Source organism: Sceloporus undulatus, chromosome 1 (assembly GCF_019175285.1).
Source record: "Sceloporus undulatus isolate JIND9_A2432 ecotype Alabama chromosome 1, SceUnd_v1.1, whole genome shotgun sequence".
In the NCBI taxonomy this organism is placed as follows: Eukaryota; Metazoa; Chordata; class Lepidosauria; order Squamata; family Phrynosomatidae; genus Sceloporus; species Sceloporus undulatus.
This window is the reverse complement of record NC_056522.1, coordinates 111,438,420-111,465,651: the sequence shown is the minus strand read 5'-3', so window position 1 is coordinate 111,465,651 and position 27,232 is coordinate 111,438,420. Positions and strand designations below refer to the sequence as shown.

General features: G+C 40.9%; 1 protein-coding gene across 1 annotated transcript; it reads right to left on the bottom strand.

Annotated features, from left to right (window-relative positions):
• Positions 1–5,125: 5,125 nt before the first annotated feature.
• On the bottom strand, positions 5,126–26,825 carry OSTM1 (osteoclastogenesis associated transmembrane protein 1). The gene is made up of 6 exons (XM_042439255.1): positions 26,359–26,825; positions 17,893–18,007; positions 14,742–14,839; positions 11,522–11,683; positions 10,175–10,340; positions 5,126–7,822 (listed from the first exon to the last, which is right to left on the bottom strand). The coding sequence occupies exons 1-6, from the start codon at positions 26,692–26,694 to the stop codon at positions 7,767–7,769; spliced, it is 933 nt and encodes a 310-aa protein (XP_042295189.1). The 5' UTR covers positions 26,695–26,825; the 3' UTR covers positions 5,126–7,766.
• Between the last annotated feature and the right edge of the window lie 407 nt (positions 26,826–27,232).

Here is a 27,232-nt window from a genome sequence, read left to right as displayed (position 1 = left end):
AAACTCTGCTTCTAATGGGTTGCTCCCCAATGCTTCTCTCTCTCTGGTTGCACCCTCTCTTCTCTTGTCTTTCTTTTTTGTCCTTTCCCAGTCAAGAGTGTAGAATCCTTCTTTATCATCCAAAGTCATAATCATAATAATGCTACTAAGAATCACCAGATATTTGGCGAAGGGGCTGGTGATTATAATAATGATGCTAATGGGCATGTCCTGTCTATGCATGTCTGTTGTTGTATGCCTTAAAATCATTTCCAACTTTTGGCAACCCTAAAGCAACCTTATCTCAGGATTTTCTTGGTAAGATTTGGTCAGTGGGGATTTGCCATCACCTTCCTCTGAGGCTGAAAGACTATGACTTGCCCAAGGTCACCCAGTGAGTTTCCATGGCTGAAGGGGGATTCAAACCCTAATCTCCAGTGCTGACAATTACTTTATCCCTAGTTAAACTTGCAGCTAGACATAAATCAGCACAAACTTTATGCAAATGAGTACTCTCTTCTTCAGTGATTAATTTCACCAGTTTTTGTGATGTGTTAAGTGGCCACACCAGTTTCTCTTCTGTACAGTTTGTTTATGATTGAATGAATATGTGTTATTGAACTGTATGCAGTTGAATGCATGAACCATCCATTGGTTTAAAATATAATGGCTGGCATTTTGTATTACAATTATAGATTTGTAACTTAAAGTTACAGATCCATAACTGCTCCATATTCAGTAATGTCATGTAGTCATAGGGTTCATCTATACTGTAGAAATAGTGAAGCTTGACACCACTTTAATTGCCATAGCTCTATCCTACAAAATTCTCAGATTTGTAGATTCGTGAGGCACCAGCACTCTATGGCAGAGAAGGCTAAAGACCTTGTAAAATTACAAATCCTAAGATTCCATAGGATGGAGCTTAAAGTGGTTTTAAGCTACATTATTTCTACATTTTAGATGTACTCATGGTGGTAGAACTATAGCCACAAATGCAAATACCGTCCAGCCAAACAACCAACAGCTGCATCATGTGAAAGAGGTCTCTTCAGCTTCTGATTGGGATGCAAGAGGTATTGTGGAAGGTGGTTCTGACTGGAGATAACATCATACTGACTCCTATTCCTATCACTCAGGTGTCCAGCATCACTTCCCACTATTTTTATTTTTAAAAACCCAACCTGGATGCAGTATTGCTGGTTAAAGTTCACTGGTCCTAGAACAGGAGTGGGAATGCAACAACTCCCCCAACTTTTTATGCCCCCCTCCCAGGCTGTCCATACCACCCTTGCAGGGTTGGATGAAAGTTAGGATAAGAGGCATGCCATTTCATTTTAGGAATCTGATCACGGTATCATGTGCAAGGAAGAGCAAGCCATGGCTCAGTGCTTTGCATGCAAAACATCACAACATTCAATTAATTCCTATCAGAAAGATCATGTAGTTGTGAAGCCAGAGATCCTGAAGTGTGCAGCTAATCTGTCCACTTTAACTGGCCTAATGTGCAAAATGAAAAATATATCATTACCATCCTTTATACCTTCAGACTGACCACAAGATTAATACTATAGTCCTATGACACAAATATTTTAATTAGATTTTTGCAACATCCACAGCTATTTATCAACATTCATGCATTTCTCTTCTCTGCAATAAGAGACATACAGCACTTCAGTACTAGAAAGTGGTTTTGAATAAAGAATCTTTATTATACCTGACAATTATTTTTCTTTAAAAAACAATTTCTGCATTTTTATTACTAATGTACTGATTATACAATAGATTGAAAAATAAGCCCTAAAAGTTAGAGACTAGTAAAAATATTTCAGTGCACAATGTAACATTTTAAACCATGTGAAAAAGATAGCATTAGGCTTAAAAACAAATTATGTCTTTCACTCTCTTATGTTTAAAACAAGAAAACAACAACAAAAATCACATGAGTACTTTCCAGTTGGCTTAGCAGCTAAGGAAATCATAAAAGCAGCTTTCCTCCTCCACCTTGACCTCAAGTACTTAACCACCATACCCAAGAATAATGACTTTCAGACCTACTTAATATGAATGAGCTCAAAAAGCCACTGCTTATGAGAGCAAATCTGTCATTCCGTAGCTTTCCACAAGCACGCAGGCCCTCTCAGCATGAATGAAAGATTGCTTTGAGCTGCTCCCCATCATATGATGCCTCAAATCAATGTAATACTATTAAGTGCAGCTGCTGACTAAATCCAAACATCTCAAGAAAGCTGAAGGCAATAGATACAAAAATAAGCTTTTAAATAGGTGGTGTATCCCTTCAGTAGGCGACAGGTTGAGGGATTGAACCCAAAGAGGCTCATAAATGGTTCCTTTTCATCCTGGAGAGAAATTACTAGTGGGGTGCCTGAGGTTTCTGTCCCAGGCCTGGTGTTATGCACCCTCTTTGTAAATGGCTACAACTGATGGAAACAAAGGCATGGTTATCAAATTTGCAGTCGACACCAATTTAGGAGGAGTAGCTAATACTGTACCACAGAGGGCAGGATCAGCATTCAAAATGACCTTAACAGATTGGAGAACTAGTTCAAAATTTACAAAATGGATTTCAATAAATATAAAGCAATACACTTAGGAAGGAAAAATAACACAAATATAGGATGGGTGATATCTGGCTTGAAAACACCATGTGTAGAATAGGATCTAGGGTCTTAGTAGACCACAGTTTAAGCATGACTGTTGTGATGTGGCAGCCAAAAAAGGTAATACAATTCTAGGCTGAATAACAGTAGTATCATATCCAGATTGAGGGAAGTAGCAGTGCCAGTCTATTTTTCTTTGGTCTGATCTTACTTGGAATACAGTGGGCCCTTGCTATCTGCTGTGGTTTGGTTCTAGGACTCCCTGTGACACCAAAACCAGTGCATGCTCAAGTCCCATTAAATACAGTGGCATAGTAAAGTGGTGTCCTTTATATAAAATAAAACATTAAGGTTTCATTTTTGGAATTTATATTTTTAAAAATATTTTCAAGCCATAGGTGGTTGTATCCATGGATAAAAAAATCCATAGATAAGGAGAGCCAACTATATGGTGTCTAGTTCTGGACACCATAGTTCAAGAAAGTTATTGAGAAGCTGGAATGTGTCTAAAGGAGGTTGACTATGGGCCAACACACACTTCAGAAATAATCCAGTTTGAGACCTCCTGCCTCAATGCTAGGGAATTCTGAGACTGTAGTTTTGTGAGACATTTAGCCTTCTCTGTCAGAGGGGTCTGGTGCCACAACACACTACAGTTCCCAGAATAACCTAGCCAGGGCAGTTAAAGTGGTCCCAGACTGGATTATTTCTGCAGTGTGTTTTGGTCCTTATTCTGCTTCTGCACTGACTTTAGTTTAGGGAGACCATTTTGAGTTGAGGCACTATTACACTATATTGTTATTATGCTATTATTTCATGGCAACATTGCATGGAATCCTGGGATTTGCAGTTTAGGAACATACATTTAGAACTCTCAGCCAGAAAGCTCTGGGGTATCACAAAACTACACAACCTAAAATTCCACAGGGTGTTGCCATGGCAGTTAAAATTGAATAATAGCACTATAACAATGTAGTGCTTCAGAGTCCTTCAGAATTTACAGGTGCACCAAAAGGTTTGGGAGAGATGCCTTTACACTGGTAATGCACAGCTGGGTGGATTCCTACCTTACTATTTCATTAGCAATGTTTCATGAAGGACTGCTGATTGAATGAGATAGATCAAGGTCTCTTTCGCATATTATTTATTTAGAATACAGTTGTCCCTCCACATCTGTGGTTTTGACTTCTACAGATTTGATTATTTGCCAATTTGATTAATATGTTTTCTCCAGGAATCTCTAGGTTATCCTGCTCAACACTGCCAGATGTTGACCATAGAGTTGCGCTGCAGGACCTAGAAATTACTAGATAAAACCTCTAGGGATTTGTAGATCCTCCAGCATGATTCTGTGGTCAGCCTCTGGCAGACGTTGCATTGGATGACCTAGACATTCCTAGAGAGGTGTTTTCTCAGGTTAAAAAAAAAGTGGTATTTTATTTGCATTTTTCCATTTTCACAGGGGTCCTGTGTCCCCAAACACAGTGAATGTGGAGGGCCCACTGTATTTATACTCCACTCTTCAGCCACAAAGGCTTTTAGAGTGGCTTACAAACTGTCAGTTTGACAGTTCCCTGCCCTCAGGCTTACAATTTCAATACTTTGATCCCAGTTTAACTGCCATGGCTGGATCTTGTGGAATGCTGGGATTTGCAGTTTGGTGAGGCACTAGAGGCCCCTGACAGCAAATTCTCAATACCGCAGAAAATTATAAACCCCAGGACTCCATGGGATGGAGCCATGGCAACTTAAGTGATATCAAAATGCTGTAACTATGTAGTCTGAAGGAAATCTAAGTTGTTTAGGGAAAGAATTGTGTCTTCTGGGCTGCATGAATGTGATAGACCACATTATTAGGGGAAAAGTATAACTACCTTTATCTGCTCAGAAATAACTGGTTTGTTGTTGTCGTGCACCTTCAAGTCAGTTCCAACTTATGGTGATCCTAAGGCAAACCTATCGTGGGGTTTTCTTGGCAGAATTTGTTCACAGCGGGGTTGCCTTTGACCCCATGAATTTTTCATAGGTTTTTCTTAGACAAGGAATTCTCAGAGGTACTTTTGCTAGCACCTTCCTCTGAAATATAACCTACAGCACCTGTTATCCATTGGCAATCTCCCATCCAAGTAATAACCAAGGCTAACCTAACTTAGGCCCTTTATAAACGTGCATCCTAGTACGTACAGAGTACGTACAAAATGGCAGTGCCCATTCTACATGGGCGCCACCATTACAATGTGACGGCTGTGGCGTCTCCAAACGGAGTGGAGCGGATGTGATGTCCTGGCACCACGGAAGGGAGCCTGTGGTGCCCTTTCCGTGGCACCAGAAGGAGCTCCATTTTAGAGCTCCTTCTGGGTTTTGTGTCACTGGCGCAGCCTTTACACGGCTGCACCAGTGACACAGAGGAGAAAGGGGCCGACTGGCCCCTTTCTCCCTTTTCCCGCTGCTGTTGGGATCTCCTTGGGGCATGAAGCCCCAAGGACACCCCTTTCCAGGCCACGGGGAAGCAACCTTTTGCCGCTTCCCCGCGGCCTGGAAAAGCAGCAAATCGGGGCCTCAGGGCTGCCGCTGTGGCAGCTGAGGCCCGATCCATCAGGGAAAGGGGCAGGTACAGGCCACCCCAAAGGGGTGGTCTGTAAACGGCCAAAGCTTCCAAAATCATATGGGATCTGGCACCTTTAGGGTATTTAGGCCCTTTACTCAGAGATTATAAGAAACATTCCAGAAAATCATATAGAATAATGTCACAGATGTCTGTACTACATCAGAGGATTACTTTGAAATGTGTCCCCATAGCAAAAGCTCCTTTTATGTAAGAAGGCAGCAAATCTGTGATAAAGGTCTTATGCAAACCTTTTTGATGTACTGCATTCTTTCAAACAAGGAATTTCTTATTACAAGCAGAGGTGTATTCAGAAATGCATCCGCTACTCCTGCAAACTGAATTTGCTACTGCCTTGGTCTACTACATCATTCAATATGGAATGATTCTTTGGACACAAGTATCAGTGTCTTCAATACCTTGCTTTTACAGTGGGTAGTACCCATTTCAGTTCTCACACTGACTCATTCAGGATAGTCTTGATTTTAGCAATGTTCCTCTAACAACGTTTTAACAATGTTCGTCTATCATCTCAATTCTAAAAATATGGAGTGGGAAGCCAGTTCCATTGATTTCTATGAGTGAAATCCCAACTTACTTCTACTTATAGTTGATCCATGAAATAGATGGAAGATTTTGCCATTAATAATATAGGTCTCTCTGATTTGTGGAGATTTGTTAAGTAGTATTAAGTCTGAATTTACCTGATGAATACATTTCCAAGTGTGTTTAAATATTATTACAAAGAACAGAACTATATGTCCGATATGCACTTCCACTATCCCCTCTCCCCCCCCCCCCCCCCCCCATTTTTCCACCATGGCTGCAGTCTGAAGGGGAATACTGGCATTGACTCATTCATGCTGGCCAGAGCAGATAAGGAAGACGATAAACATTTTCCCACTTTTTTTTCCTTTTTAAAAAATCCCTCCTAATGGGAAACAAGGGGATTTGGACCAGGTAGATCCAAAGATTCCTACAGTCCAGTGCATCCTTTTTGCCCTTTCCAGACACTGAACAATGGCAGCTTTTCATTGTTAAATGGATCTCCCAACTGCAGTGGGGAGGTGTACAGTATCCTATGACCAGAGGGACATCCTCTTGGGGACTATAGACTGTACTTGTATCCTCATTAGTATTATTTTAGAGATCTTTTAATCATGCAATGTTGTTGTTTTAGAGTGTATGGCATGTGGCAGGTTTTTATTCTCTTCTTCCCCCCCCCCCCCATTTTATTTGACCCTTACTATGTAAAGCGCTGTGTAAACTTCACAGCACTCTATAAATAAATATTAATAATAATACACTGTACCCAAAATCCACCTGCTGTGTTGTGGTTTGGACAACAAAGACCCTCATAATTTGAGACCCAAGGTTTCTTAAGTATATTTTTATATCTTATTAAAACAGAAAAATCTATGTTCCTCCTATGCTAATAAAATATTTTCATACTTAGAAATTTTCAAAAACATTTCAGTATGTTTAAAAAAACACATCTTTGCATAAAATATATGTTATATCTTAGGCCAAAACAAGTTCAGTCCAAACAAAATTCATCATGTCTAGTTATTTGTTTTTACTATAACTTCCCCATGGCGATATATACAAAAATAGCAAAATACTGTGGTAATTCTAATAAATATATTTATACTATGTACCATTAAACATAAAGCCACTTTATAAAGAGTAGCTTTAGGGCAGCCTTTCCCAACCTGATACTCTCTAGATGTGTAGTATTATAATTACCAGGATTCCCTAGCCAACTAACCAGACTTAAACCTATAGTCCAACACATCTGAAGAGCACCAGGTTGGAGAAGGGTACTTTAGGGATAAGGGAGGAAAGGAACATGATTATGTAACAGTGCTTCAATTAACACAATCTTCATACAGTCCTAACCCAAAGTAACAGAGTTGACTGTTTATTGAACACTATCTGTGGCAGTATCAAGAGCACAACATAGATTCTGTCAAGACAGAATGATCAGTAGTTCTGGCTTCTTTGCTGAAAAAAATAAAGTACCAAAAATTACAGAAGCTATTTCAGAGAGGTAAGCAGAATTGCAACAAATGATCTGGTTAGAGAACCAAGATCTAAATTCTATAGCCAAAAGGTGCAGAATACTGTTAGCAATTAAGGCAGTAGCTTTAATTTTGCCTTTTTAAAAAAAGGAGGGGTGTTTACAGACAAACTAGAATGTTGCTGACTCATAATAAAGGCTGGGAACATGAAAGTTAAAATTAGATTGTTACCAGTCATAGGCTGCAAAGAATAGGAATGTATAATGGAAACAAGGAGGGATAATTCAATAGTTACTAATCAAAAAGCAAGTGAGACAAAAGCACAAGTACAGAAGGAAGGAAACAGTCTCAATTTCCTTTCACAATAAAAGGCAAAAAACAATGTATCAGTGAAAGAAACCTTTGCCACTTCAGTGTATGTACCCGTCTCAGAGCTGTACAAGTCTTGTTTAACATCTTACAATCCAGTGCAATGCCAAATTGCAATTATCTCCTTCAGAGCAATTAAATATGTCCCACAGCAGTTTGCATTCTGTAGGCTCAGTTGTTTTTTTCTTGGATGTTCACAGAACTATCATTTGACTGGAACCGCTTGGCTAGAAAGAAAAAGAGAGAGTTAAGAAACCCCACAGAAAACCCCCACTTTATTCATCTGTATATAGTGCATTCACAAGAAATCTGAACAAGCAAACACAACAGCCAGACCATTCCCATGGGCCAGACCCTTCTGAGTAAATGCAGCTAATGATTCTGTTAGACATGCAACAAAATCACAAGATACAACGTTTTGGGGATATAGCTTCATCCAGGATGCAAAGGCTCCCGTGCAAAAAGGCGTTCATATGTTGTGACAAAAGTAACCCCCAATTATTGTATTTAAATTGGAAAACAGGGTGTGAGGCCTTAAAAAAAAACAATCTAAAATACAGTATTTTTCATCTGCAAAATGGTTGCATTAAATAACAGCAGCTAAGAAGCACCTGCATACTGGATGTCATTTGAATATAGTGAGCTACACTGTTAATACAATTGAAAGAGCCATGATTTCTTTGCAAACCTTCTGAGGAACTATTTGAAATTCTTTCAAATATCTTTCTTTCAAAAGCCAATATTACTAAATTTGCTCTTCTCTGATGAAGAATGATATATGTATGATATCCATACATGTGTCAAAGTTGAGAAAATGTTTACTTACAGCTTTACATGTTCCACTAAAGGTGAGTTGTGCAACTCTCAAAGTGTACATATATGGGAAGGTTTCAAGGTACATGTGCTTGTTTTTGTTGTTGTGAGTCTTCAAGTCATTTCTGACTTATGGTAACCCTAAGGTGAGCCCATCACAGGATTTTCTTGGCAAGAATTCTTCAGATGGGGTTTACCTTTGCCTTTCTCTGAGGCTCAGAAAGTGTGACTTGCCCAAGATCACCCAGTGGGTTTCCAGGCCATGTGGAGATTTGAATCCTGTTCTCCCGAGTTGTAGTGTAACACTCAAACCTCTATGCCATGCTGGTTCGCATACCTGCACTTTGTTTCAACAAGTTGGTGAAGTATTAGTGTTGAGATTTTGCGGGATTCTACCACATCCTTTTCTCTGGATGCCTAAATGGGATTTCTAAATGCTCAGCTGCAATACTAGAAATTTGGAAATTGAAGGAAAATTTCATGGGGGAGTAATATTCTAAAAGAGGAGGGTGGGTAATGCCATCATTCCTTCTCCCCATCACTGCTCTGCTATCACAGAAGGTCGAAGGCTTTCATGGCCGGCATCCATAGTTTTTTGTGGGTTTTTCGGGCTATGTGGCCATGTTCTAGCATTCTTTTCTGACGTTTCGCACGCATCTCTGTGGCTGGCATCTTCAGAGAATGATCTTCTCTGAAGATGCCAGCCACAGATGCTGGCGAAACGTCAGAAAGAAACTGCTAGAACATGGCCACATAGCTCAAAAAACCCACAAAAAGCTATCACAGAAGGTTTTGTACAATAAATAGTTCTGAGGTCCACAGGCCACTTTGGCTAAACTAAAAAGAACTGGAGTCTATATAGTCAAGTGATACCTTCTGAAATTGTAGGGAAGCAGTTTCTGGTTAAATATTAGGAGCAAAATCCTAACAATAAGAGTTGTTAGTGGAATAAACTCTTGGGAGATGATGGGTGCTTCCTTTATTGAAGGTATTTAAGCAGTTTGGATGGCTTTCTGTTCAGGGATGCAGAAGAAACATCCATATTGCAGATCCTGCAGCAAGATTGGACCAGCAACTCCACAGTTTTTACACATGCTCATCGATGGTTGGGTCTAATTTTGATAAATAAATTATCTCATCTAGATCAGATTCCAGTCTTTTGACACCTGTTTATCATTGTATCTTAACTTGCTGTTATTGTAAAGATACTCAAAATTTGATTTTATTCATGTATGGTCTGCAAATTATTGCAGTGACTATTCCAGCTGGTGCCACCTACCAAGCTTATAGACTCCATCCCAAGGTACTAAGCTCTAACTTCAAGATTCCAACATCAGCAACCTCTGCTGTACAAAAGCAGTGAATGCACCCCTCTGGCCAGCCAGCACAGCCCAAGGTCTCTGATTCACAAGGACTTTGATGCAAACTCATGTTGCCCATGTCATCATTCCTTCCATCAAGAAGGGGAGCCAAAGTAACTTGCTTGGTTATATACATATCCACTGCCAGCCATCCATGTTTCCCAGTGTCCGGGCCAAAAACATTTTGAGTCTGAGCATGCACCAGGATGAAAAAGTGGTCTAGTGTCAATTCCTGACCAACTATGTTCACTGGGATGACTGCAGAGGACATCACTAACATGTTGTATATCTTGCCACCTCATCACCAAAGCACCCCTCTCAGGATATCTATTAGCCTGCACAAATCACCAACGTTTTAATGAAAGGAAATAGAACCAACAGTAAAGATTTGGCAGTTTTACTTACATGGCATTAGGATACGCTTTTTCTGCTTTGAGTGAAGGAAGCTACTCAGGTAAAAAACAACTGGCAGAAAGAGAATGAATGAAGAAACGGCAATCACTGGCACCGTGTCGCTACAGGGGACAGAACAATTGAAAGTAGTGCTCCAAAGCCTTCGTGTGATGTTCATCTAATCGGAAGAACACTCAGGATTAAAAAACAAAAAATTGTCCACCAAGAGAGATCAGTATTTTGTACAGGTTCAGGAACAAATGTGTTTCAGGGCACCTACAATTCTCTGGGTACAATTAAAGCACCCTGGGTGCATTCACACAGTAGCCCCAATATGAGAATTTCCTTTCCCCTGAAGTAATACCATCTCATACGACACATCTCTTTTTATGCAAGAAATAACAATTTTAAGAGGCATTACTCTCATGTGTGTTTTCAAATTAAAGACTTTGGAGTAGGAATACTGACCCATATCTGGAAAGTATCATGGGAATGTATATCTGAGGTGTACTGGCACAACTTCATTGAAGACTGATAAATAGTTATCAGCTTTCTATACAATGTCATTATTGGAAAAGATATACCCGCAGCTCAGCAAAGCTATTTTTAAAAGTAAACTAGTTATTTTAAAAAGTAAACATAACTAGTTAGTTATGTTCCAAGGTCACTAAAATAGTTAGTTGCCATTACAGTTTAATTTTTTTTCAGTACCTGCTTCCCATTTTTTCAATAATAACTTAAATTGATACTTTTTAATTTACTTAGCAGGGGAGTGGATGTTCCAATCTGCTGGCTTACAGCACAACACACACTCCCCTCCCACACAACTTATCACCTCAGCATCCACAATAGAGTACAAGGCAACAGCATAAGGCACAGCGCATACCAGTACTTGAGATGTGATACTCTTCCCCCACCATTTAGTAAAGCCACTCCAACTATCAAGGTAACTGAAACATTGCAGATAAACTGCAAAAGGAGTGAAGTGGTCCTTTGTTACTACAATTGTAATGTACCATACTGAAAAGGAAAATCATTTAATAATGATTAGTTATTTGTAACTAATTACTTCCAAACACTGCATTTACCTAGCCAGAAGGAACAAAACACAAGGAAACTAATTTGCTTCTTTACCAATTTTGTTTGAATCCTGATTTCAATATGTTGGGATTTTAATAGATACTATACCATTCTTACAAGTTTGGTTGCCACATCACCATATTATTATTTTGAGCATAAGCCAAAGTGTTTTTGATTTTGCAGTCCATTAAGATTGTAAAACATAATTAACTACAATCTTACAGACAAAATAGCAGACATAGGGTGGGGATGTACAACAAAATCTGAATGAAAACTTACTGCATCTTCCACATCAATACACAAATGGAACTGTTCTCCAGATTCCTCTTGCTGCCCACTCTTCTGCATATGGATGTACATGTCATTCAATTTTTTGTAAGTCACATTGCAGTTCTTGCATACCTCTGAGCGGTTACCTAGGAGCAGATTGTCCTCCTGCATCTACAGTCACGAGAGGGAAATTAGTTTTTCAACAACTCGATCTAGACAGCAGAGTTGATTCTGAGGTATAATCCACAATTAGAAAAACTGATTCGAGTTCCTTGACAAAGGTCTCTCATATGAACTGAAAACCCACATAATCACTTTTCTTCTTCCATGTGTGTTCAAAAAACGACACTAGAATAAGGTTCTCACTTTCTAGGTTTGTTAAGCCATCTACCTCACTGATCCCGTGAACCCAACCATGCCTGAGTCACACCTAACAAAACAGCCACAACCCCAAATCTGCTATCTAGAAATAGGTTAAAATAGACCAGTAGAGGGGGAGACATCCCCCCTGTGGCATTCACAGTATGTCTTGGAAGACTTGGCAGGCATAAATCTTCCCTGGTAGTGCTTGCTGTAGTGGTAGCCCCTGAAACGTCTCTAGGTCAAGGTAGGCTTGGAACCACTAGATTGAAAGTCCCAGGATTGGGCATTTCACCTACACTAGCAGTAGGCAGAGGCCCTCCCATTAAAACCCATAGAAGGGATTTTAAACAAAAAGGAGAAACACCATCTCCTCCAGCTCCTATCCTAGCTGATATGAGCAGACAGGGCTTTGGAAGGGTAAACAATCTACTATCTCCTTGTCCACCTTTTTACAGCACTTAGGTTTGCTCTGGCCAGCTATGAGTATATGAAAGCAAAATCCTCAATAGGTCTGACTAAAAAATATCTATCAGTTGTTATCGTACAGCCCCAGAATCTCATTTTCTGTTACGTTCTGACGAATCTCACAACCATCATTAAAAATTTTCTGATGCAAAAGCTTATTGTTTCAAGGGTGCAGAATTAAAGCCGTTAGAATCTTGCTGTTTATGTCCTATAAAATATGATGATATTTGCAAAGTTGATGCTTAGAAATCAGAATTTCCCATTCTGTCCTCACATGACATGCAAGAATAAAATCATTTACTTTATACAAAGCAGTAGCCAGAGGCCTGATTCTACTAAGTTAAAAAAAAACCACACCTCCAACTAATTATTGTGCTCTCCCAATTGTTCTAAGATGGTCAAGTGAATGAGAATGAGAATATAGGGAAATCAATGCATGCTACAAGAAGGTATAGAGGAAATTCTTTGATGACAGGGTAAGGTCTAAAGAAAAACGGATAAGTCAATTTAAAACAAGACAGAAGAATAATTAAAAAGAAGCTATGCTGAAAAAGTATGAGTATGGAAGGATTCATGTTCTACTTCTGAATGCACAAAACAGAGGCTTATTTGTGGGGCTGTGGGTGAATTTCATTTGTATGTTTCCAAGCTCTCAGTATATCAATGTTTGTCCAACTTGTGCTATTCTTTTCATCTACCTCCTGCTGACAACTCTCATTATTCAATAGCTACTGACTATTCCAATATAAATGCAAAACAGTTACACTAATGACTGTACATCAACAATAAATGACTTGTTTTGGTACTGCGGAACCCAACAAAAAGAGGTGGAAAGGAAAAAACTATATACACACGCATCGAAAATTATCTATCTTTTCATATTGGACATATGCTTGTAATCAAGAGTAGCTTTTACATAGGATCTTTAAGCACACAGTACTTTTTCCGGGATCCCACATGACAAGTGAGAACTGGAATGACTGATTTTTTAAAAATAAAACAGTTTCTCAGGCCTAGTTGCAATGAGGTTTTTAATTTTTATTAAGAAAATTTTATCCCATAAACAAGCAACACCAAATTGCATGTTATAGTAATGTACCCCAAGGACATGGGGGCAGGAATTGCACACATTCATATGTTAATTTTAAATGTGGAAGATGCTCCCCCTCTTTCTCCCTGGACCCCATTAATTCTGCTTTCTCTCCTCACTCCTTCTTCTAATTCTGGCTTCTCCAATAACATCTCCCAGCCTTTCACTTTTCCTAAATCTGTCAAATAGTCTACATGATGTGATTTCTTCTTCCATTACAATCCAAAAACATATAGGGAGCCCACAGCAGAATAAGAGCACCTTCCTGTTTGTACTCTCCTGCAGTTAGAGGCCTACTGCTTCTGATACAAAAAAATATACAGTTGGCCCTCCACATTGGCAGCTTTGAGTTTTGCGGATTTATTTGCTGTTTTGAATATGTTCTCTCTAGGAAATTCTAGGTCCTCCAGCACAACTCTGCCAGAATTTGACCATACAGTTGTTCTGGAGAATCTAGAAGTTCCTAGAGAAAACACTACTGCAGGCATTTGTAGTTCCTCCAGCATGATTCTATGATCAACTTCTGGCAGATGCTGACACAGAGTTGCACTGGAGGACCTGGAAATTCCCAGGGAAATGTTCTCTTAGATAAAAAGAACAGTGTTTTTTATTTGCAGTTTTTCCACATCCGCAGGGGTCCTTCACTCCTAACCCCAGCGAATGTGGAGGGACCACTGTATAACCAATGTGACTAGTACAGACAGAAAGTCTCCTACTTCACGAATCAGTCTAGTTCTCTGTCAAAACAGCCCAGTTTGATAACCATCAATACACCTTGAGGTATCAAATTCTATACTGCTTAGCATTTCATATGCAAACATGTTAGCACTCACGTTTTAAAATATATCGAGATAGCCAGACACTGAGATAGCCAGTTATCTATAGCTAAGATAAAACTGCACCAAAATACCAAAGACCCATATAGTTAAATCCCAAGGTTACAAGGCTCAGAATAAGGAAAGAAAGTGATTTACTATATGCAGAAATTGCACGACTCTTCCTATATAATTACCAACCATTGTGAGACCAAAACAGTACCATAATTGCATATGAAATGGAGGTGAACGTTAATTAGAATGCATTCTGTTCTTTCAGTGGTGAACACCTGCGTTTGAAAGATAATTGTTCTACCTGCCTAAACTGCACAAGATTTTGTGAATTATATTTGCTGCATCTTGCTCTCTCTCTGTCTCTGTCTCTGTCTCCCTCCCTCCCTCCCTCTCTCTCTCTCTCTATATATATATATATATATATCATTTTCACTACACAATTAGAAGGCTCAACTGTACTCTCACATAAAATGTTAAGTACCTGGAGGTTGTGTTCAAAGCATGCCAACGATTCATTGAATAAGGCCAGGAATGTCACTGTACTATTTGACAAGCCTTCACTGTTGTTCTTTAAACAATCTGTGAACAGAAGACCAAAAATGTCAGTATAACCTGGAATCTACTTCCAAAAGGTCCATGTGTGTTTGCATTTGATATATTATTCACTCATTCTTCTTTTATTGGGGGGAAGAGGAAGATTCAGATTATTGTTTAGGGCCAACTTGGACTAAGTCTCTGGGGACCAGGGTTCCATTCCCAACTCAGCCACGAAATCCACTCTCACACGGTCTCAGCCTCAGGGGAAGGCAACAGCAAACCTCCTCTCGGCAAATGTTGCCAAGAAAACACCATGATAGTTTTGCCTTAGCGTCTCCATAAGTCAGAAATGACTAAGGCACAGACCACACACATGCGTCCACAACACTTTACAAAGTGTCCCCAAGGGTTTGGGGACAACTCCCAAAATTCCCCAACCAGTGGCCATGCCAAGTAAAGGATTGTGAGAGTTGTTGTCCAAAAATATAACTTTTCCAATAATCAGTATATCAGACCCCTACTCAAAAATGCTTAGATCTATATTAGATACAGGAAATAAAGAAAAAAAGGAAATGAAAGGTAGACAGAAGAATGCATTTCAACTACACATACTTTAGCTATTATAGGAACTAAAGGAGACATTGACAATTGTTATGGTTTCAGGGGGATGCACTGCCCCCATGGGACACTAGAGTACTATATCTCCTGCTTCCCCCCAAAAAAAATATTTACAAGAATTTCTCTTAAATGCCCATTTTAGGCCCAGAAGAGCCACTCATTCAAGATGAAATGCCACAGAAGTCAACTTCCCAGTCACTTCCTAATGAAATTTAAAAAAAACAAGCTTCATTTATATACCGCTTCATATTGCCTAAGCAGTGTCTAAGCGGTTTACAACTGTAAGCTTTCCTTAAGCTTAAAATGGCCCCAAGGGCTGCAAAACATAATGAAAGGCTTTTGGGGGCAAAAAAAATGGGGAAAATCTTAGGGCTCAAAGCAGTGAATTTTGAGCAAGGACTTAATGAAACAAGGGAGCTGGGCACAAGAAGGACTTTAGAGAAGGAATTCCTGGCAAAGGGGGGAATGAGGGACGTTAGTTCTAAGAACACAAGACCTTTGGATAGATGGCTGAGCACAACAGACGTAGACAAGCAAAAGTCACCAGAAATAATGTTTTGTGATACGTACATACAGATAAGATGTAGCAAGGCCATGGGAGGCTTTGGAGATAAGGACAACAGAATTGTGCAGGAACTGAGAGAAAGCCAATAAAGAGACTTGGGGAACAGACTCACATGGACAGAAAAGTAGGGATAAATAATCTGTGCAACAGAATGCTGTATAGATACAAGTGGATGAAGCTGAGTCATCAGAAGAACAAAGAAGAATGCAGTATTCAAAATTAGAGGCGACCAGTGTATTGTCAGCATATCCTACACCCCGCAACCTGAATACAGGGCTTCATCTTTCTGTAATTTGATATATAGGCCCAGTACAGACGGGACTGAAAGCACACCCTTTTTGGGAGGTATATACCGCTCCATAGTCAGGGATGTTTTTAAGAGGTCACAATGATCTTTGAAATATTAGGAAGTTTCGCATGGGAAGGACATAGTGACCCAAAGACATGTGGAGGATTAAGATAGCGCTAAATAAAGGTTTAATGGGTTTGCTGATTGCTCCATCCTTGCTCCAGGCTTTCTGTATATCCTCTCCTAGTAGAGACTGAGAGATTTCCATCAAAGTAGTTAAAGGACCATATTTCCTTCTCATCCCGGGCTGTGTCCCTATTCACCCCTTCCTCTCCAGCCATCAGTTCTTCCAGAATCCCATTCTCGATTCCTGGAAAAACCATTAAGTCTTTGTTACACTGCAGGAGATCACAATGCACTCTTCAAGACTAAGAAGCATATAGATATCAGCACCAGCTCTAGGTAAATTGTCTAGGAAGTGCAGAAGTAGAGAAACCTGCTTGGTGTACTTGAAATCCAATTTAGGGGCTTCACACATTTTTTCAAAGATAACTAGGTGGACAGACACCAAATTTTCAGAATATGTCTACTGTATAATGGTCTGACTTTAAAAACAGACTATGTGGCATATACAAAATCCTTTTGAGGCAGGGTATTTCACTAATTTCCTCCAAAACAGCTGGATGGATTTCCACTGGATGCAGAGAATATGTTTGGAATAGTCTGATATACAATATAGTCTGTGTGACATATGCAAAATCCATGCTATGATGCATCCCAATAATTAAACTAAACAAGGCTTATCCAAAGTGCCCACATCTAATCATTAAATTGATTTATGTTTCATATACACCTTATACCCAAAGGTAACTTTATACATAATATTTTAAATAATTTTGTGCATGAAACAAAGTTGGTGTACCTTGCAACCATCAGAAAGCAAAGGTATCACTACCTCAGGCACCCATGAAAAAAGTTTTAGATTTTAGAGTATTTTCAGATAAGCTGTAGTAAACCACAGTCCTGGGGACAGATGTCACTTTAAATGTCATCTGATTTGTTTCTTTTCCTGCTTGTTCAGTGAGGAAAAAATGGGCTAAAGGCACTGCTCATTTACATCATGGTTTATGAAACCAGAATTTGAGGCTCATTCTTATGTGCAAACCAAGTTTTTGGCTGACACATAAAGTCATGTGGGACCAGACAGATCTTCATTGAGATAAAATTCTACAGTCAAAGTCTATCTTCAGAAATGGCCCTCTTTAATTCTGGTTCCTATGTGCCCAACCTCGAAGACATAGGCATCTGGTAAAAGGCCTCCAATCACAAGCCTGGCTGATTATGTGGGGAAAGGCACTGCTCCAGGTACACTAATCACAAATCTTGGGTGAAAGGTCTAGCACCAAGGTAATCCTGAGGGCAGGGGAGCTTACTTATTCCTGAAATCCATCAGTTCTCATAAACTGATGTCAATGAAGAAAGACATCATTAAGGTCCTCTTTATTTATGGCACAAATAACCTGAAAATAAGCAAGCAGCTTAATATGCACAGTACAAGTAAGGAAAAGATACAGGTAATTTTACACAGGTTGGTTCAATAAATAGTAAAATGGGAGTACATACTTGCACAATTTGCTTTTTTCCATGTGTCTATAAAAAAATTGGACAGGACCACAACTATCTGTAGTCTATCAGACATCAAGAGACTTTTGGCACAGGGGTTACTCTCAGTAGTGTTCTGAAAAGAGAGAGAATATATAAAATTACACATTTATATGTATTATTATACATTCATATAAAAGTAGGTGCTTTTGCAGTGCCAATACACTGAGGTCAATGTACCAAGCTTTCTTTGCATCTGCAGGAGAAAAATGACTGCCTCTGCATAAGCTGTCCAACAATATTACAATTCAGAGAGAACCCCTGAAGAAAGACAGTATCAAGGGCCTGAATGCAGGAAACCTCTCAATACAAATACATACTCAAAGGCTAGATTCTTGATCCAAGAATTCCTACCCACCCTCCAAAAGATCAACCGATAATGTTAAGACCATGGTACATCATCAACAAACAGCAGGAATCAACAACTATGCCATGCTGTTCATGGAAGAAATAGCAAGAGAAGATATTGAACAAGTGAGTCATGCTACTCATTGAAGTTACAATGAAAAAGTTCCACATGGCCTTTTCACAAAACACACTGCTGCAAAAGATAGGAAGAAACCAGAATGTCCTTTTTAAGTATCACAAGCCAACTGGCCCACTATAAAGTAACTAGAGTCTAAAAGTGAACATATGAATATTGCTTTATACCAAGTCAGTTGTGCATCTGTCAGCTTCAGCAGACTTCATCCAAAGTCTCAGGCAGGAGTCTTTCCCAAACTTCTCTACTGAAGTTCCTTTGGGGTTGCCATAATTCTCTACTAAAAACCGGGACAAAATGTAGGACAAAATTTAGACCAAAATGTAGGACAATTGTAGGATAAAAAATTTATCCCCAAATGTAGGACATTTAAGAAAAATGGAGGACTGGGCTAACTTTTGTCCTACAATTGCCCTATATTTTGGTCTAAATTTTGTCCTGCATTTTGTCCCGGTTTTTAGTAGAGAATTATGGCAACCCTACTTTCAACGGAAGGCTGAATCTCAGACCTATTTAGAGCCTGGGAACATTATTTTCCAGATCTATACTTTCCAGAATCATCTAGCTGCTATGGTCACTGGCCATGCTTGCCTGAGGAATCTGGGAGCCACAGTCCAAAAACAAGTTCCTTCTTTCAAAATTCAATCTATATGTATTTATAAATTCACTGTATAAGAAATCTCTGTGAATGTTGTATGAACAGAAGTGTAAAAAGTGAAACCTAACCAATGAACTAGATGCATACCTCCATCCAAGAGCAAACAACACTAGACCCTTAGTTTGAGTTTAATTTTGTCCTGCTAACTTGTGCTTATTATGTTTACTTGAAGGCAGTTTAAGTGCTAAAAGATCTGCCACTTAAGCTCATATTTGTAATATGCCACTCAAATAATTCCATTTCCCATTTCTGGTTGTTTTTGCTTAACATCCTACTTCCTAGATTTTTCTTTTGCAGAACTAGTATTGTACCCTACTAACAAGAGACCAACTTTCACAAAATTAAACCAAGTGTCTCTAAGGTCCAAAACACACTGCAAAAATAATCCAGTTTGAGAATGCTTTAACTGTCCTGGCTCAGTGCTAAAGAATCCTTGGAATTATAGTTTATTATGACATGAGCTCTTTGTCAGAGGAGGCTAAATGTCTCACAAAACTACAGTTCCCAGAATTTCCTAGCATTGAGCCAGGACAGTTAAAGTGGAGTCAAACTCAATTATTTCTGCAGTTGTGTTTTGGACCTAAATCTTTGTTCCTGGCCAAAGTTCAAGCTTTATCTTTTTAAACTTAGATTTATGCAAGCATGCCTGTTTAGTACAGACCCACTTCTAATGTATGTTCATACCTGCTTTTTCTTCGCTCTCTTTGGAAGTGTGGGCATGTTTGACCTTCAACAATCCAGGCTATTTCACAAACCTGTTCAACTCTCCCCACTATCCTTTTAGAATGAGCACTAAAACTATTGGTGGGTATAAGAAGAAAAATTCACAAATTCACAATTACACTGGAGAGTTTCACAATCGCAAGCGGAGAAAGTGTTTACACAGACAAAACACATGAAGATTGGCAGTGGTATTTGCAAGGGAGGATCTTAAATAAATTCATCATGAGACAAGATAACCTGGGGCAATCATGTGTGTTTCTTCTCAGAAGTATGTCATATTGTTTTACATAAAACTCAGTCACCCTAAAAAAGCAGGCATAGGGTTGCATTTTATGACAGCATCTGCACTGCACAAATAATCTGGTTGACACTACTTTATTGCCATGACTCAGTACTATGGAATTCTGAGAATTATAGTTTGTTGTGGCACCAGAGTTCTCTAAGAGAGAAGGCTAAATGTCTCATAAAACTACAGTTCCCAATATTCCACAACACTGAGCCATGGCATTTAAAATGGTGTCAACTTGGATTATTTCTACAGAGCACATGCAGCCTAAATTGCTTTTTGGCTTGATGGCTTACTCTTCAAAAATAGGGGACACACAAAATGGATTGCCTTCTCCCCTATTAAGTTGCCCACTAGTGGAAAAGGGCATTATGAAATCATTTCAGTGTTCTATGTCTTTAGAAGTCAGGCAGTCTCAAGTAAGACAGCTTCCTCTGTGGTGGGACAAAGCTCCAAAAATCAATCAATTTCCCTCCTCTCCCCCCCCCCTCTCTCTCTCTCTCACACACACACACACACATATAATGCCTGTCGCCCATATCTTCACTACTTATGGTTTGTATGTTGCCCTGATAGCCAGAATTTGGACTATAAGGCCTTTGTGATCTCTTCCAATTCTATGATTCTATTCTATGATTCTACTTTTAGTGGCATTTCCTATCTCTTTTATAAAGTTACCTTTTTAAAAAAATAAACATTATTCATTTTTATTTGATTTTTCAGGTTTTTTAAATATTATTATGTCTTTATGTGAGTTTTGCTTTGTATATCATACTGAAGACATCGGCAAAAGTCCATTCTTAATTCTATAAAGACAATAAATCCAGAGGAAAGAGAAGTTGCTGAAGGCTTTCTGCAGAAGGATTCCAGCCAGGAACAGTAAGTATTCCCATAAACTTTCTGAGGTACAGCAGGTGGTAACTACACCATAGATGGGAATTGTGTGGTCCCCCAAATGTTCTTGGATTGCTACTCACAGCAGCCCTAATCAGTATAACCAACAATATGGAACGCTGGGAGCTGCAGTTGAGCCATATCTGGAAGTCCACATGATTCCCACCCATGAACTAAACAGAGAGCCTCCTAAATGATAGATTCCAGGTGAGTGGGTACTAACCTGGCACCAATGCTGTCATCATTAGGCATCAAATAATAAATATTTTTCCTCCAGGCATTCTAGCGGATTTCTTTATCCTTTAAGTAGTTAACTGAGGTTTGGATTTGCTGTTGCATAGACCAGATATTTTGCTGTTGCTCATTTTTGGTAATGTTTGTTACTTTTTACTGCCCCTTTTAGATTTCTTAAATTTTATGTACAGTATGTCTATTAACCTCCTGGGAATTTTTGTTAGCTGAAGAACTACTGAATAAAATAAAATAAATACATAAAATACTCTGCAGTGGTACAGGCCACTCAAGACTAAATCACTGTTTTCCCCTTACTACAAGATGTTTTGCTGTAAGAATATAATTTTGACCATAAAATCAACTTTGATCTTATCTGATTTCATCTACACTAAGACTTGCCTTCTACTGAAATTAGTAAATCCTGACAACAGAACTGCAGACAGGAAATATTTGGTCAAAAATCAAATTTTCCAAGTGTTTCTAGCCCCAGTGAACTGACTTGAAACACATGAGTGACAGAAATTCAGTGTGACAGAATTAGTCACATTCATCCCTGTTTTCCAGCCAGAGTAAGACATCTGTTCTTTCAAGTTTCTGCTGTTCCAGAGAAATCACTGGTCAACTCACATACAGTATATGAAGCAGACAATAATATTATAGAGATTTTCCAGATGTAATCAAGTGTTCAGATCAACAGAGCTTTTAGGACGATCGCTGTTTTCAGATCTTGCAGAACACGTGGCTTACCAAGCTGAATTCAATTCATAAGCCATTTATGATGGCCAGCCAAAGATTCAACAACCCAGTCACTTTTGGTTGCTAGTGATCTCGATCAGTTTCGGAAGCCACCAGTTGTAAACATTTATCTGAACATGGAGAGTTTCAGATGTACCGCTTGCCAGCCTCTTCCTTAATTCAGGATTTATAAGTGGTCTGTCTGAGCTTGAGTCTCAGCTATGGCAGCCAAAGAACGCAAATCTAGCAAGTCCATCATGCTGAAATTGCTGGGTCCTTCAACTGCATCATGGGCCATCTGTTACCATGCACTGAAAGGAGAGTCAGGACATAAGCATCCCAGGTGGCATGCAAGAGGGCCTCCTTACCCAGTGGCATGGTGGCTTCCATTTTAGTGGAGTGGCAAAACAGCTCTAGGTTGTAGCCTAAGCCTTAAGGAAGTTTTTGTAGGTGCTGAACCCTATGACCAAAAGAGTGCAGACCACAACCCAGGGCAGACTCACCACTGCACTGACAGTGCAGCCATGATCTAATACTGTCCCTTTGTCATTGTTGTGTGTCTTCAAGTCAATTTTTACTTATAGCAACCCTTAAGAGACCCCATCATGGTGTTTTCTTGGCAAGATTTGTTCAGAAAAGGTCTCCATTGTCTTCTTATGAGGCTGAGAGCATGTGACTTGCCTAAGGTCACCCAGCTGGGAATCAAACCATGGCCTCCAGAGTGCACCACTCAAATCACTACATCCCACTGTCCCTACTACCTTGTAAACTTTATAAGTACAGTTTGCTGCTGCCCTCACTTCCTTATTCCATCACTTCCTTCTCCTACCTTCCTCCTCTCTACTATGTGGAGAAAGTAGGTTCTGTGTTTTTATCCCACAGCAGTCAGCAAAGTGGTCAACTACTAGAAGTACTTCTTTTATTATTTCCGAGTGAGACTTTTATCCTGACAGCTACTTTTTAGACAGGAGAGAGAGATAGGCAGCATCTTCACCACCTACTGGCTTTCTGAGAGGACAAGATCAGACTTCTTTGTCTCAACACTTCAGAAAGACAATTTCCAAAGAGGCAGCAGCAAGAATAACAACAGGCCTCATGATACCTCAAAGGTATCAGCAAAGGGATTCTGGTCACAAGCTTCCATGGCCTAGGTGATTGCTTCCAGGGGAAGGTAGGCATAGCCCACCCATCAGTTAGAAGACATAACTCTGAACATTAAAGTGAGGATTATCCAAGCCAATGTATTCCAATCGCCATGTATGGATGTGAGAGCTGGACAGTAAAAAAAGCCAAGGTGCTGGAGAAGAGCACTGAGGATACCATGGACAGAGTAGAAGACAGACAGATCAAACTTGAAATCTCCCTGGAAGCCAAGGTGACTAGATTAAGGCTGTCATACCTTGGCCACATACTGTGGAAAAATGAATCATTAGAAAAGTCAATGATGCTAGGAAAGGTGGAAAGCAGCAGAAAGAGACGAAGATCGCATGTCAAATGGTTGGACTTAATCAAAGAAGACTGGGGCCTGGGCCTACAGGATCTGAACAGAGCGGTCTTGGAGACGCCTCATCCACAGGGTTGACATGTTTAGGGATCAACATGAGGGCAATTATTGACAACAACAAAAGCTTTTTGGGAGCGGAAGCCCAAGCTGAACCTGACTGGACCATGAGACTTTGACCAAGTCACCCTGCCTGCCTAAGAGAGCCAGCGTAGTGCAGTGGTTTGAGCACTGGTCTAGGACTCTGGAGACCAGGTTTCAAATCCTGGCTCAACCATGCAAGCCCACTGGGTGACCCTGGTCATCTTCAGAAGATGGCAATGGCAAATCCCCTCATAAGAAACTTGCTGAGAAAACACTGTTAGCCTTAGAGTAGTCTTAGGGTCGCCTTAGGGTCGCCATCCATCTAGCATGCAAAGTGCAAAGGCAGGCCTACTCCTGAACATAAAGGTGTTATGCAGACAGAGCAGACAGGAACATAAAGGTGTTATGCCAGAGGCCACTCCTGCCCTGATCGCTGCGGGCCTGCAGCAACCAAATGTCACAGTCCCAAGTCAGCCACTACCACAGCCCCAAATGGGCTGCCAGCAAGGAATAGCTTGTTGCCATTCCTTTTACAGTCAGCTTTTCCCATTTGTATGCGCTCTCCGCATGGCTTCTGATCATTCTGGGGGTGTTCGTCATCTGCACATCCTGCCCCCAAAACAGCCAGGGGCTGCTCCATCTTGCCCATCTGTTTTGGGTCAAAGAAAACAAAAATAATGACCATGGAGGATCTACACAAATTCCACCTAAACAATCAGGAAATTAAAATTGTCAAAATATTTCCTGTAGCATGAATCAAACACTGGTCAGAAAAGGGACTACAGTCAAGACATAAGGAGAAGACTAAGAATGGGAAGGGAAGCAATGAAAGAACTAGGCAAGATCCAAAAGAGTAAAGATATACAACTCAGTACTAAAGTTAGAATCATCCAGTCCATTATATTCCCTATCACTATGTAGAGAACTGGACAATGAAGAAAGCAGATATGAAGAAAATAAACTCGTTTGACATGTTCTGCTGGAGATGGCTGAGGATACCATGGACAACCAAAAACACAAACAAATGGACGCTACACGTGATCAAACCTGAAATCTCCCTGGAAGCCAAGATGCCAAAACCGAGGCTGTCTTACTTCGGCCACATTATAAGAAGGCATGACTCATTAGAAAAGACAATGATGCTAGGAAAGGTGGAGGGCAGTAGAAAAAGGAGAAGGCTGCATGTCAGATGGTGGACTCAGTCAGGGAGGCCAGAAGGGCCTGGGCCGGTAGGACCTGAAGAGAGAGGTAGAGGACAGGGGGTCTTGATGATGTCTCCTCCACAGCAGTTAACAATAACAACCAAATATTTTTGGGAGCAGAAGGTCAAAGTCATGATACTTTGACAGAGGGCTCAAACAGACAGGCCAAAATAAAGCTGCTTCAGGTCACTTTGGAGGCATGTTGTTTAAATGATGCATGAGTCCTAAGAGGCCAGAAGCCTGGCCAAAGCCACACTTCAGTCCTAAGGACTAGAGCACAGCTTTGATGCAGCTTCTGGCATCTTAAGATTTGGGTGTCATTTAAACAGCATACCTCCAAAGTGACCCAAAGCATCTTTATTTTAGCCTGTCTGTTCAGGCCCAGAGCTATCTTGCCCACCTAAGGCAGCCGGTGTGGTGTAGTGGTTTGAGTGTTGGCCTAGGACTCCAGAAACCAGGGTTCAAATCCTGGCTTGGCCATGAAAACCCAAGTCACACACTCGCAGACACATAGGATGGCAAGGGCAAACCCCCTCTGAAGGAACTTGCCAAGTAAACCCCATCATAGGGTCACTATAGGGCTGGGTGACCATGGTCCAAAACATATTGCAGAAATAATCCCATTTGAGACTGTTTTAGCTGCCCTGACTCAATGCTAGGGAATCCTGGGAATTGTAGTTTATTGTAGCACTAGAGCTCTCTGACAGAGAAGGCTAAATGCCTCAAAAAACTGCAGTTCCCAGAATTCCATAGGACTGAGCCAGGGTAGTTAAAGCAGTCTCAAACTGGATTATTTCTCCAGTGTGTTTTGGACCCAAGTCCTAACTGTAAAGGAGAGCAATGCACCATGAAATGTAGGACATGTACCAAATAACAGCTAAAAACCCTCACAGAAATAAAAATCCATGCTCTGCATGGAGGATGTTCTGGAATTCCTCCTGGACAGAAAGCTGAAACGTCCTGGAAAAGGGGGGGGGGAGGTCTGGTCACCCTTCCTTAGGGTCAGCCCAAGTGGGAAAGGGCTGCAGCAGTTCCCAAACTGTGGTCCTCCAGGTGTTTTGGACTCCAGCTTCCAGAAGCCAAATGGAAAACTAATGGGCAGTGACCAATCAAGAATCCAAAGGCTTCCGTTTAGGGAGCTGGAGATGTTTAGCCTGAAGGAGAGAAGGTCAAGAGGTGATATAATAGCCCTGTTTAAGTATTTGAAGGGATGTCATATTGAGGAGGGAGCAAGCTTGTTTTCTGCTGCTCCAGAGACAATGGATGCAAGCTCCAGGAAAAGAGATTCCACTTCAACATTAAGAGGAACTTCCTGACAGTCAGAGCTATTCAACAGTGGGCTATGCTGCCTTAGAGTGTGGTGGGGTCTCCTTCTTTGGAGGTCTTTAAACAGAGGCTGGAGGGCCTTTTTTTGGAAGTGCTTTGATTGTGAGTTCCTGCATGGCAGGATGGATGGCCCTTGCGGCCTCTTCCTATGATTTAAGGCAGGTTGGCCAACTGCCTGGGATTCTGGGAGCTGGAGAACCAAAGTGTGGGAGATGACTGAGTAGGCACAGACCAATACCCACCCACACCCCCCCTTGCCCAGCGCCTCCCTCCCTCCTTTCCCAGAATGCCCTAGGCACGCACCCCAGGGCCCCGGGTGATGTTCTCCATCTGCTCGGTGACTTCCCGGAACTGGCGGTGGCACTTTTGGCAGAGGGTCACCGGCCTCGCATTGAGCACCAGGCACCCGCTGAGCCGGACGCTGCTGTTGGCGAAGCCGGCCAGGAGCTGCCGGCACTCGGGCTCCAGGTGCGAATCCTGCATGGGGTCCGGGAGAGCTAGTGCCGCCCGCAGCCAAGGCCTGGGCTCTCCTTCCTCCTCCTCCTCCTCCTGGGCCAGGGCCAGGGCCAGCCCGCCTTCCCAGCCGAGCCTGAGCCTCAGCAGCAGCAACAGCAGCAGCAAAGGCAGGAAAGAGAACATTGTTGCTGATGCTGCAGAGAAAGGGAAGCCCCTTGGAACGCCGCCGCCGCCGCTGCTGCTGTCGAAAGTGAAAGAGAGCCCCTTCCTCGCTCAGAGTCACGCGCGGCCTTGAGAAATGTCTCAACGTTCGGGAACTGGATACACCGCCGCCTCTGATTGGCTATCCAGCGTTCGATGCCTCCTGAAGAGGAAGCGCAGCATTCCAAAGGGGCGGAGCTACTGGGTCAGCCTCTGCTGGAGAGGCAGGCTGAGCCCAGCATCCGCACTGCAGCAGTAATAACCCGCTTTGACACCGGTTTCTACTATACATGTATTGGCATGGGTTTTAGGGAGTGGAATGGTTTTTGTGAGTGTATGTGCCATCAAGTTGCCTGTTGACTTATGGCAAACCCATGGATTAATTAGTTTAGAATACGTCATGATTGTGTACATGGCATGGCATAACCATGGAGCAACCTCAACAGAATGTCTTTACATTGTTCATGTGATTTTAATCTTCCTGATCATTATGAATGAGAAGGCAAGAAACTTTAACAGA

What these genes read in the sequence shown, in the direction of transcription:
- OSTM1 (XM_042439255.1), bottom strand. Translation starts at nt 26,694, where the DNA reads ATGTTCTCTTTCCTGCCTTTGCTGCTGCTGTTGCTGCTGCTGAGGCTC. An exon ending in GAAAAAAGCAAATTGTGCAA is followed by an intron (nt 14,840 to 17,892) that starts GTATGTACTCCC and finishes TTCTGTTCACAG; the next exon opens with ATTGTTTAAAGAACAACAGT. An exon ending in AAAGCGTATCCTAATGCCAT is followed by an intron (nt 7,823 to 10,174) that starts GTAAGTAAAACT and finishes TTTTCTTTCTAG; the next exon opens with CCAAGCGGTTCCAGTCAAAT.